Source organism: Schistocerca nitens, chromosome 6, assembly GCF_023898315.1.
Source record: "Schistocerca nitens isolate TAMUIC-IGC-003100 chromosome 6, iqSchNite1.1, whole genome shotgun sequence".
NCBI lineage: Eukaryota > Metazoa > Arthropoda > Insecta > Orthoptera > Acrididae > Schistocerca > Schistocerca nitens.
The window spans coordinates 172417070-172430724 of NC_064619.1; the positions used below are offsets into that span (position 1 = coordinate 172417070).

The window sequence follows — 13655 nt, forward strand, 5'->3', positions numbered from 1 at the left end:
TGAGTTAATTCAAATAGTAGAGTAGATAGTCCATTCTATTGATACACAGGAAACTACTCATTACCAGTATGTGGTACATTCAAAGGAATATTAGTGTTTAACACTCCCTGTACATTGAAGTCATTAGAGACAGAGCACAAACTCGAATTAACGAGGGATGGGGAAGGAAATCGACCATGCCCTTTCATAGGAACCATCTCAGAATTTGCCATAAGCAAGTTAGGAAAATTACAGAAAACTTAATTTTGAACAGACGAATGGGGATTGGAATGATCATCCTCCTGAATGCGAGTCCAGCATGCTAACCACTGCATCACCTGATTCAGTGGATGCATTAGAAAACACAACACATTAGATCATCAGACTAATCTTTACTAAACCCAGAATTAGCACTGTCTTTCACCAACCATTTTAATTTTTCTAAATGTTTATTGGCTGATTCAGGTCTCCTCCAGTGATGAAAGTGTGACTGGGAAACATATATACGAGTTAGCCAAGGTTTTTTCTTAAGTTTTTTGTTAATTCTAGGGGTGTATCTTGTGGTCAATAGAAGGATCCAATTATTAGTTTATACTCACCCTTGATAATGATTCTTGCCCAAAAAAGTCTCACATGCAGCTTCAGTATTTGTCTTGGGGTTGGGGAACTGAGTTTCTTGTTTTACTGAATGCACCAACTCCATTTCTCTTTAGCTTTTTGTAACCAGTACAATGCAAGCAACTCTTTTTTTTAAAAGTGTGTCTTGAATTCTTGTAATTTTTTGTGAGTACTTTGAGTAATTTAATAATCTCACCTGTGGGAGGGAGATTACTTTGGACCTTGTACTAGTACTCTGGGGTCTCCTACAACTATCATTATCTACATGTACATCTATACAACACAAACCACTGTGAAGAGCATGGCAGCAGGTACACCCCAGTTTCCAATTATTTGTGCTTTCTCCCATTTCTTCAGGTAGGATCATGGGAAGAATGATGGCTTAAATGCATCTGTAGAAGCTGTAATTAGTCTAATCTTATTTTTGTGATCACTGTGGGAGTGATAGGTATGGGATTGCAATATATTCCTAGATTCGTACCAGAAACTTTCTATACATATTTTCATGGAATAGTTTGCACGTGTCTTTAAGTGTCTGCCAGTTCTGTTCTTTCAGCATCTTTGTGACACTCTCATGGTTTGAACAAACCTGTGACCATTTGTGCTGCCCTTCTTTGTTTCTGTTCAATATCCCTAGTTAGCCCTTTTTGATATGGGTCCAACATACTTCAACAATATTCTAGGGTGGGCTTCATGAGTGTTTTGTATGCTGTCTCCTTTGCAGACTGATTGCATTTCCCAAGTACTCTACCAATGAATTGCGATCTGCCACCTGCTTTATCTCTCACTGAGATTATGTGATCATTCCATTTTATATCCCTACAAATTGTTACACCCATTTGTTATTAGGAGTTGATCAGTTCCAAGTGTGATTCACTAATATTATAGCAATAGGTTACTGCTTTTTTTTCATTTTGTGAAATGCACAATTTTACATCTCCCAAAATTTAAAGCAAGTTGCCACTCTTTGCATCACTTTGAAATCTTATTAAGATCTGACTGAATAATTACACAGCTTCCTTTGTTGTAGATAACTGCATCATCGGCAAAAATCTGAGGTTACTACTAATATTGTCTGCATGACCATTAATATATAAGATGAACAACGGGGCCCCAAGACACTTCCTTGGGGCACATCCAAGCTTAATTCTACATCTGATAACTCTCCATTCAAGGTAGCTTGTTGCATCCTTCCCACCAAAAGATCCTCAGTCCAGTTACAAATTTCACTTGAAATGCCATATGATGATACTTCTGATAATAATCTGGACTCACTTAATCTACAAAAAAACCTTGCTTGCACCCAACACACATCAGCTACATGGATAACAGCCTTCAATGTAGGATACAATCCTGACCCATTTTGAGAGACCCTACAGTTATCAATACTGTTGTACAAATCTAGTAAGTCACAGCCTGGCTTGGCATTGAATCTTCTAAATCTCTGGTTGAAGTCTGACACATGACTTAGAATGTGGGGCCATTATCAGCCATGGGGCAATGCTGCATATTGTGATCATCACTGAAATTCTATGAACAAGACTAGTCTTCTGAACCTTCTCTGCCAGTCACTGTAATGATCCATCTTCTGAGCCCAGAAGATGGGCATAATTTGTTCTAGTTATACTAAAACTTGCAGTTGGTTTCACTCTGACCAATCAATGGCTACCAGAATACCTCTTCAACATCTCCTGCGAAGTATATATACGAAATGCACAAAGTGATCCTTCTTATCCCTCACTGCCATTTCTCTAAGTACTATTATTTGTCACACATTTGAAAACAACTGCTAATGTCTACCAGACATCTACTCCTCTATATATTCCTAACATGCTGTTGACTGGAACAGTGACCAATAGAATCAGAAAATAGTATTTGCTTTAGCCTGTAGTTGCGTTTTATTTCTTCTAATACCTATTCAGTTCAGTTCCAAGATGATCCTAAGTGTGCAGTCATTAGGTTCACTTACCCAAGTAGGTCTCTCAGATACCTTACAGCCACTATTACAAATTACCTGAATATCAAGCTTCAAAAACAGTTTATTCATGCATTCACTCATCTTTAAGCACTTAAATGCACTTTGATGTCAGCTTGAATAATTTAAAACGGCTAACAGAGTAGGCTTGACATATTAGAAAAACATGGATTCATACTGCATAATACCACACTCTATTAACTCAGATATTCTTATCAGATAAAAAAGGATAAACAACAATAAACACATAATGGTTTTATAATTATAAAAAATCTGATAAATATGGAAATGCACAACGTTAATAAGAAACACAGTGCAGGGAGAAACACTAATTGTTTAGAATGTTTATTATCAACCATGCAGTAGGACTATATTTTGATACAATTGGCCTTAATACAATTAATAAATCAGCCTTATGAGTAAATAAAAGAATATATTAGGAAGAGTACAATGCCAGTTACTACTACACTTAATAACACCAATATATGCACTGAAAAGCCAAAGAAACTGGTACACCTGCCTAATAACATGTAGGGCACTCATGAGCACACAGAAGTGCTGCAACATGATGTGGCATGGACTCAACTATTTTCTGAAGTAGTGCTGGAGGGAACTGACACTAAGAATCCTGCAGGGCTGTCCATAAATCTGTAAGAGTATGAGGGATGGAGATCTCTTCCGAACAGCACATTGCAAGGCATTCCAGATATGCTCAATAATGCTCATGTCTGGGGAGTTTAGTGGGCAGTGGAAGTGTTTAAACTGGGAATAGTGTTCCTGGAGCCACTCTGTAGCAATTCTGGATGTATGGGGTGTCACGTGGGCCAAGTCTGTCGGAATGCACAATGGACATGAATGGATGCAGGTGATTAGACAGGTTGCTTACGTATATGTCACCTGTCAGAGTTGTATATGGATGTATCAGGGGTACCATATTGCTCCAACTGCAAATTCCCCATATCATTACAGAGCCTGTACCAGCTTGAACAGTTCCCTAATTCTTGATTTGACTTCAAGAAACATACTGATTCACAAATGAATAAACTAGGGAGGGTCAAAATTTTCAACTCCTTAAAGAGTCCTCTACATGGATCTCTGTAGGTAACAACCTTCAGAATATGAATAGCTCTCTTTTGGAGCTTAAAACAACTTTTTGTGAAACCTGTATTCCCTCAAAATATAATACCATACCTTAGATTACTATGTATGCACGAGTAGTAGGAATGTAGTACTGTTTCAAAATTGCAGTTTTCTTTATGTTTTCCTAATATATAACAATATTTACTAAGTTTTTATTCAATAGTTCAACATGTTTTTCCATCTTAAGTTATTGTTCAGCCATACACCCAAACATTTTGTAAGAGAAGTTTGTTTTATCAGACATTTCCCAATCTCTACTCTTATGCTATTTTTTATTTGTTCCTTACATGCTTAAAATTCGTCCAAGTTTTTTTTGTCATTTATAATTAAGTAATTTTCCTTGAACCATTCAGCTGTCTCATTCATTGTTGAAGTTATTTTTTCTTGTAGGTCAGCTTCTTTAACTCCTTTGATAAAAAGGCTCACATCATCTGCAAAAAGTACTGATTCTGCTCTTGTTAGACAGTTAGGAAAATCATTAATAAAAATTAAGAAGAGCTGAGGGCCTAGAACAGAACCCTGGGGTACACCACAGTTGACTTTCAGATACGCTGAGTAATATTTTGTGGCATTATGTATTATTTCAACACTTTGATATCTGTTGCACAGATTCAATTGAAACCAGTTGTATGCTTTTCCACATACTCCATACCAATACAGTTTCTCTAGTAAAATATCATGGCTGATGAGGCCAAATGCCTTGGATAGATCTAAAAATATTCCACAGTTTAAGTCCTCATTATCCACAGAAGTTAAAACCTGTTCCAAGAAGTGATATACAGCTGTTTCTGTAGACCTGTTTTTCCTGAACCCATTCTGTGTATTGGTTAGAATTTTGCATTTGTTTAGGAAACTCAACAGCCTCTCATACATAATCCTCTCACTTACATTAGCAACACCTGACAGTTGTGACAATGGTCTATAATTTTGTATGGTACATGGACAGTCTTTTTTTTATAAAGTGGCTTTATTATTGATTTTTTAAGTGTATTAGTAATATCGACTAGTTCAGATATTATTGTGTTTGCCCTATGTTTTATGACCTTATCAGGAATACCATCACATCCATAGGACATTTTATTTTTCAGGTTATTAACTGCATTTCTTACTTCTGAATGCATAACTGGGTACAAAAATATTGTCTTTTCATTTGTGGGAACTTTTGACTTACTACCTTTTGAGTTCCCCAGGTTCTCGATAAGATTTTGTGCACTGTTAATGTAGTAGTCACTGAACATATCTGCAACACATTGAGGGTCTTCAACAACTTTTCCTCCCTTTTTTATGATAAGATTATTGTTTGTCACTTTGGATTTACCAATATTATGGTTTATGACCTTCCAAACTGATTTGGTTTTATTGTTGCCTTTTCTGATAGTTAAATCATTGTTTTTTTATGCACAAATAACTTTTCTGTAGCAGCTAAGCTATGGCTTCAATGCTGCATTATGGTTTGAATGCCAACCCAGAGTTCTAAGAGTACCTGCACATATTTCTGCAGTTAACCATGAATTCGATTTGAGAGAGATTTTTACTTTTATAGGGGGGGAAAGCAATATCAAAGCAGTATTTATAATAAGAGAAAAATGACTCATATTTATTGTCTACAGTTCTGTTTTGGTCTCTGTCCCATTTAACACTACACAACATGCTATGAAAATTCCAAAGGCTACTTTCATTAATATATCTTGTTTCTATATAGCTTCCACTGCCATGTTTTTTCCTAGCCATATTTTTTTAGTAAGAGCTTGATTGCCATGTGGTCAGAGAAACCAGTATCTGTTACTTCAACCTCATAACCACAGGTCTCTTTGTTAACAAACACTATTGGATGGTTTGCACACTGACAGTTGTTGATGGCCCAGCATTGAAATCTGCAGCACTTTAGCAGAAGGGTTGCGCTTCTGCCATGTTGAATGATTCTCTTCAGTTGTTGTTGGTCCTGTTCTTGCAGGATCTTTTTCCAGCAGCAGCAATGTTGGAGATTTGATGTTTTACCAGATTCCTGATATGAAAACGTCATATGGGAAAATCCACACTTCATCACTAGCTTAGAGATGCTGTGTCCCATCACTGTTGCACTGACTATAACACCACATTCAAACTCACTTAAATGTTTGATAACCTGCCATTGTAGAGGAAGTAACTGATCTAACAACTGCACCAGACACTTGTTGTATTATACAGGGTGTTACAAAAAGGTACAGCCAAACTTTCAGGAAACATTCCTCACACACAAAGAAAGAAAATATGTTATGTGGACATGTGTCCGGAAATGCTTACTTTCCATGTTAGAGCTCATTTTATTACTTATCTTCAAATCACATTAATCATGGAATGGAAACACACAGCAACAGAACGTACCAGCGTGACTTCAAACACTTTGTTAAAGGAAATGTTCAAAATGTCCTCCGTTAGCAAAGATACATGCATCCACACACCATCGCATGGAATCCCTGATGCGCTGATGCAGCCCTGGAGAATGGCGTATTGTATCACAGCCATCTACAATACGAGCACGAAGAGTCTCTACATTTGGTACCGGGGTTGCGTAGACAAGAGCTTTCAAATGCCCCCATAAATGAAAGTCAAGAGGGTTGAGGCCAGGAGAGCTTGGAGGCCATGGAATTGGTCCGCCTCTACCAATCCATCGGTTACCGAATCTGTTGTTGAGAAGCGTACGAACACTTCGACTGAAATGTGCAGGAGCTCCATCATGCATCTGTGTTGATGACGTGATTGCACAATTGCGTGCGGATTCTCGTCAGCCCACACATGTTGATTGTGAAAACTTACAATTTGATCACGTTGGAATGAAGCCTCATCTGTAAAGAGAACATTTGCACTGAAATGAGGATTGACACATTGTTGGATGAACCATTTGCAGAAGTGTACCCTTGGAGGCCAATCAGCTGCTGATAGTGCCTGCACACACTGTACATGGTACGGAAACAACTGTTTCTCCCGTAGCACTCTCCACACAGTGACGTGGTCAACATTACCTTGTACAGCAGCAACTTCTCTGACGCTGACATTAGGGTTATCATCAACTGCACGAAGAATTGCCTCGTCCATTGCAGGTGTCCTCGTCGTTCTAGGTCTTCCCCAGTTGCGAGTCATAGGCTGGAATGTTCCGTGCTCCCTAAGACGCCGATCAATTGCTTCAAACGTCTTCCTGTTGGGACACCTTCGTTCTGGAAATCTGTCTCGATACAAATGTACCGCACCACGGCTATTGCCCCGTGCTAATCCATACATCAAATGGGCATCTGCCAACTCCGCATTTGTAAACATTGCACTGACTGCAAACTACGTTCGTGATGAACACTAACCTGTTGATGCTACGTACTGATGTGCTTGATACTAGTACTGTAGAGCAATGAGTCGCATGTCAACACAAGCACCGAAGTCAACATAACCTTCCTTCAATTGGGCCAACTCGCGGTGAATCGAGGAAGTACAGTACATACTGACGAAACTAAAATGAGCTCTAACATGGAAATTAAGCATTTCCAGACACATGTCCACATAACATCTTTTCTTTATTTGTGTATGAGGAATGTTTCCTGAAAGTTTGGCCGTACCTTTTTGTAACACCCTGTATAGGCATTGCCAACCACAGTGTTGTATTCTGTCTGTCTACATATCTCTGTATTTAAATGTGCTTGCCTATAATAGTTTCTTTTGGCACTTCAGTGTAACACACACACACACACACACACACACACACACACACACACACACACACACACACACACACACACAAATGCTTAATTACAAGTGTATCTCAATTACGTACATATACATATTGATTATATACATTTAAAGTTTACAATTACTTATGGTTATTTGCAGCAATGATACTCTTATACTTATTTACATGTATATAAATGCATAATTCTAACTCTAAGATTATTAAATACAATTTTCCTGATACTTACAGCTATGTGTTCTTGGTACATGTGTTTACTGCTGTTATGTCTGTGCAAAAGTTTGGCCTTCTTCAACAACAGATCACACACCCTTTGCACACACACACACACACACACACACACACACACACACACACACACACACACACACACAACTCTCTCTCTCTCTCTCACACACACACACACACACACACACACCCATATGACTTCAATCTCAGCAACTGAATCCACACAAAGATCCATGTAATGATCCAAAGGGAACAGTATGAATATCATTCAGCAACTGCAACTTTTCATTGCTGCAGTTTACAATTTGTTTTCTGTTACTGGCAAGTTTCTAGTGCCATAACACCACTCTTTACCTGATAATGTTTCATAGTTTAAACAATCAAATGCCTTACCTGCATCAGCTAGTGCACCTTCAAGATACATTTGATGCAAAAGAGGATTGCGAAAAAGAAATAACATTTTCAGTGGCTTTGACCATGACATTTCAGAACTGTAACATACTGAGACTTGGTAAAGATATTATTATTTGACAGAAATATTAAATGCTTTCGGAAAAAATACAAACCAGAAAATTAGACAACAATTATAAGTATAGGATTTGTAACTCTTTTTTAGTATGGGAATAACAACTGCCAGTTTTAGACATTCTGGGAAACAACCACTGACAAAAAATCCTATTCATTAAAATGCAAAGATGAAGTGATATTAACCCATTGTATGAGGGTATTTCAAAAGTTCTGCACACTGTAAGACAGAACTGAAGAAAATATAATCTATTTTATAAAACACCTTTACAGGCCTCCAATATAATCTCCATTCTTGCTTATAACAGCTTTCCAATGTTTTGGAAAATTCTGTATTCTGGAAAGGGCATCTTCATTGCAGAGCTGTCTCATTGCTTGGGTCACCTCACTGTAAGCTTTATATATTGTATCAAAACTTTTTCCATAGAGTTGCTCCTTCAATATGAGAAACAAATTAAAGTCTGGTGGGCTAATATCAGGACTGTATGGTGGTGGTGGTGGCGGCGAGGGGGGGGGGGGGGAGGGGGGAATGTGATAGTGTTTCTCATTCATATTTGTCGAGTGTTTCTCGCACTTGTAGGGCAATATGTTGTCTTGTATTATCAAGGAAAACAAGAACACGACCTGCAAGCATGACGGACATTCTTTGACAAATCTTCTGGCACAAAATAGTTTGCAGAAACAGCTTGTTAGATGCCTGTTACAGACTTACCCAATGGTGCTCTACTTGTAGCTATGACTCCATTCAAGTCACATGCATAGATCATCATCAGTTTCACCTTTGGTAGCTGGTGGTAGAATTTTTTTGGGCATGGAGAGTCAGAACTTTTCCATTATGATGACTGAGACTTCAGTTCTGGCTCAAAATCTCGTATACAGGTTTCATCAGGTGCAATAATCCTTTTCACAAAATGTTTTCCTTCAGTTCAATAACACAGATGTTCTTCTGTGATCCTTCTGCGACCTTCTTTCTGCTCTTCAATCAGATTATACAGAACTCATCTGGCAACAACTTTTCTCATATTTAACTTTTCAGGTATGATTCTGTAAACTGAAGTGAAGGACATTCTGGCCTCATATAAAGTTTCCTGTTACATTTTCCACCAATTCTCTCTTGAAAAGTCATTAACAATGACCTGAGAGATATAGTCTGAAGCAGTTGATGACCTTCCACTTCTTAGATTGTCCCCAGTCCTTACCTGATCTTCACAAAATCGAGCAGGCCACAATGATAATGCACTACAAACCACTACACTATTCCCATTCACTCTCTCAATCTGTTGTAAATTTCCATTGGGTTCTTTCGATGTAGGGATTCAATTTTTATGTAAGAATGCTGGTCACTACATGTAATCTGATATGACTCAGTTTCACCTTCCATTTTAAAACTAAATTACTCGTGACAGTCACACTAACCAGCAAACATATATATGACCATCACACCTAATGTCTCGCTCACATCTGACATGAATTTCAACTTCATCATGCCACCGTAATGGTCACCCATGAGCAGAGTGCAAGACTTTTCAAATGGCCCTTGTATTTTAAATTACATAATTTGAATGACAGACAGGCAGATTTAAAAATAAACTGTTCATATTATTAAGCTACTGGACTAAGTCATATTTGTTGAGCTAGACAAAACTGCATTACAGCAACTACACACACAAATAAGGGCACACCTAAAGTGTAAATCACTTTAATGCAGAAAGAGTTCTGAAGTTTCATACACAATCCAAGCACAAGGCCAGAACGGATTCAATACAGTGCAGAGAGGAGTCAAGTTAGCATACAAAAAAATAATAATACAGTAAGGCCGAGTGCACTTTGCTCTGGGATTATATCAGGTAGTTTGCTTGTCAGTCTCTTGAGGTGGCACTGCTCATCGGCTGCATGTACCGACCTGATGCAATGCTGTCCTTAATGTTTGATCATGCTGCCATATGATGGCTGGTCTTGTGACACTGGGTACAGGGGTGGGTGAGTTGAGTGTTGGTGGTTCATGCCAGCACTTTGTGTCCTATTATGGTAATGGAATCTGAGATGCCAGTATGATACAAGTGGTAACATCAGGTTACCACAGCATATACAGTATTTATGATTGGATTCTGACTGGGAACAGCAAAATGTTTTTGTATTGGTGCCAACAGAAGGAATATTTGAGGAGGTAGGCAACACCACAGGAACAGTATGTGAGACTGTATTCTGGGTAGGATTAGGGAACCTGTTCTGTATTTATGCAGATGAAAGGAGTATTTATAAGCTAGGCAAAATTGCAGGAACAATATGTGGGACTGGGTTCTGGCTATGGGTAGGGAAAGAGTCTTCTTTAAAATTTGCTTGTCTGCTGCTCAATGCCTCCTCTATGTGGTAGGTGGCAATCTATCTTAGTTCATATTTCTGTTATTCCACCCCATGTTTTCCATTGTTTAATCAGAAAATACGATAAATAATAAATGTATTCAGACTTGGAACAGCCTAATTTTGCCACTTAATTTATAACATCACGTTCTTCTCATTAGCACAAACAGCATTAGAACCAGGTCTGAACTTTAAGATTACCAGGAATTGGAAATTAGCTCTTGTAGTGTTAATGAATAAGGAAATTATATTTGCTTGCAGTATAAATATCCATTGCAATTATTTCTGCAACAGTTACATCTACCTAATTAAGCATAAAAGATACTCCTAGCAGTCTTCTATTTATAATGAGAGTTTTCGATGTAGTCATCACCTAATATCTGTCTGTCTTGTCTAATTTTTGATTTGTACTGTTTTTTGAGGCTAGTGTAAGCTGCTTCATCTGGACTACCATTTTTGATCCTATTATGGCAGATCATAACTAACCATCTTAGTTTCTGCAAATGAGCTATTAACTATGTACACATAGTTTTGTGCCCATGTCTGCTTATTTTAATTTTGTCAATATTATAGTCACTGGGCAGGTGGCATTAAAAATTTCAGGGAACAGACTGAACAAACAACTTAAAAACAAACATTTTGTTACTTAGTCTGATTTAAAATGCAACATGGATCTTTTCAGGTCATCATTCCCACATGTATATACCATTATTCCAGTTTATCCCTAAATCTGCTAGTACTCTCGTCATTTAGCAACCTAACACACAGATTTCTTTTTCTAGTCTTCCTCTGGGTCTTTTCTAGTTTTACACAAATAGCTATGTGTTCAGACACATAGTTAACATTAAGTAACCCTAGTTCAAAGTCAAATGTATATATATATATATTTGTAATCAAATTATCAAGGCAGGAAGACTAACTGACAGAGAAGACATTATGTGATCTGGGTGTGATAAGCAAATGAACATTGCTGGTCCCCTTCTTTCTTAATCCACAGGTAAATCACAGAAATTAATATTTTAAACTTGGAATTATTTTCTGCATTGATAATTAAATTTTAAAATCAGTCAATAAATAATTCAGTGTCATCTGTATCAGGAGAGTGATATACAGAAATGGTTGTGGGTTCTAATGTTGGCAGTAGCAAGACATCTGCTTCAAATACATGTTTAACAGAAAAATAACCAAAATCAAGCACAATATACTTTCAGTCTGCATCAAAAACTCATGTCAGCTGCAAGATAATTAACAATTACAAAACTGTATAATAAGTAGTATTGTGTTGTATTTTAATACCTGTGCTTGTACCAAATCCATGAATGTTCTCTCATATGGGTTCTACAGAACACTGTAAGTAAGTGAATATTACTGAAATCTAGCTTCTTAATCTTTTGTATGCATTATATTGATTTAATTTCATTTAAAAGAACTGGCATGTAATATAATACATAGGAATTCTTTCTAAGTAAATCTGCAGTTTCTCACAGTAATACTGTGATATTAATCTCATAATAGTCAAGAGCATGGCAAATAACCTCTGAATGATACTTAGATTGTCACATAAATTATTCCTATATACTGACAATATTAATGAACCATATCTTTGTTCTAGCACAGCCAAACATACTTTCATTTCTACTGAACATTCACTAATGACATTCTACAACAAACCAGGCATCCACATGTTACCTGTTTTCTTTTCAATAAATAAATAAAAATACAAACTGTGTTGTTATCAGGTTTGCCACAATATAAATCTCCATAAGGGTTTCATGGATGTGTCCTGAGTATTAGTTAATTCTTATCCCTCACACAAATTCCAGTTAACAGTGAAGATGTCCCATGTCATGCAAGAAATCTTGCACAGTTGTTGGCTTCCGAAACACTCCCCTAGCATAATTGTGTACTACTGAAGTTAGATTTGTTTGCACACACACAAAAAATGTACCAATATTGATTAATTAATTAATTTATTCACTCTGTCCAACAGAACCACAAAATACATTCAAGAATGTAGAACAAGTAAAGATACACTTAACAAAGTGAAACAGCTGTTTTGTTAGTGTATTAATAACGAACTTTGGTCAACTGCCATAAACAGATTCTGTTAAGTGAAGTTTAACATAATAAAATCAGCAATAAAACTACTATTTTGGGAGAAAAATATTGCAGCTTCCTCAGTGACATTAAATGTCTGCTTTCTATCTCTTATTCCTAGCTAAATACCTACATGACCACATTGATATTTATCGTATAACAACATTTATCTTTTTGCCATGAGAACAAAGGCAGGCTTACAATGAACATTGTTACTGTCCCACAATAAGAGGAATCCTCACCTCTTTAATCTGAATAGTTAGATAATTTGTAGGCGTGCTAAGAAAATATATTTTTAATATTCTTTTAGTACTGTATCTTCTCAATTTTTGCATTATGTCTGATTGACATTTACTGATGCCCTTTACATGAAATCATGAGGAATAAAAAATGAGCCATTAAATAATTAGTATATGAGTAAAGCAAAAAGCAATTTTGATCTTGAACTGAGCAAAATACAGTAGATTTAGTTGAGAGCAGTAAAAATAAAGTAACCGTACTCTGTCACATGTGTTTGGAGAGCTCTCTGAAAAAGATGCATGAGCTTCCAATTAAAAGTTTGCTTGTCATTTTGAAAATGAATAGGTTTGTTTTACAAATGATTTTATTTTCTGTTACAGAGACTACGAATTTTATGTACGGTCTTGTGCCAAAGCATTCATCAAACTTGGTCTAGAAAGGCATCATTCTGTTTGTATTCTTGGATTCAATTCACCAGAATGGTTCATTGCTGATTTGGCTGCAATATATGCTGGGTATGTACAGTATAGTACAGTAGAATAGAGTAGAGTTTTATTGGTCCTGGTAATAATATAGTACACAAATATTACATTCTGATGTAGGACAAGTCAATGTATAAAAAAGTATAATATTGAATTGGCATTAACTTCATTATTTCTACATTAAATGATCACTGAGTTACAATATGCAGAGCAAATATTGTACAAAAATAAAGAGAAGATATTTTAAAGCAGATCTGTGCTGGCAGATTAATATTTGTATTACAGCAACATTTACATG

General features: G+C 36.7%; 1 protein-coding gene across 2 annotated transcripts in view; it reads left to right on the forward strand.

Annotated features, from left to right (window-relative positions):
* The window catches only part of LOC126262286 (very long-chain-fatty-acid--CoA ligase bubblegum), a 215895-nt gene that overhangs the window by 137844 nt on the left and 64396 nt on the right, over window positions 1–13655 (forward strand). For both annotated transcript variants that reach the window (XM_049958805.1, XM_049958804.1), the window contains exon 5: window positions 13256–13390. In XM_049958805.1, the coding sequence (XP_049814762.1) occupies window positions 13256–13390 (135 nt within the window). The remainder of the gene's footprint in view (window positions 1–13255; window positions 13391–13655) is intronic.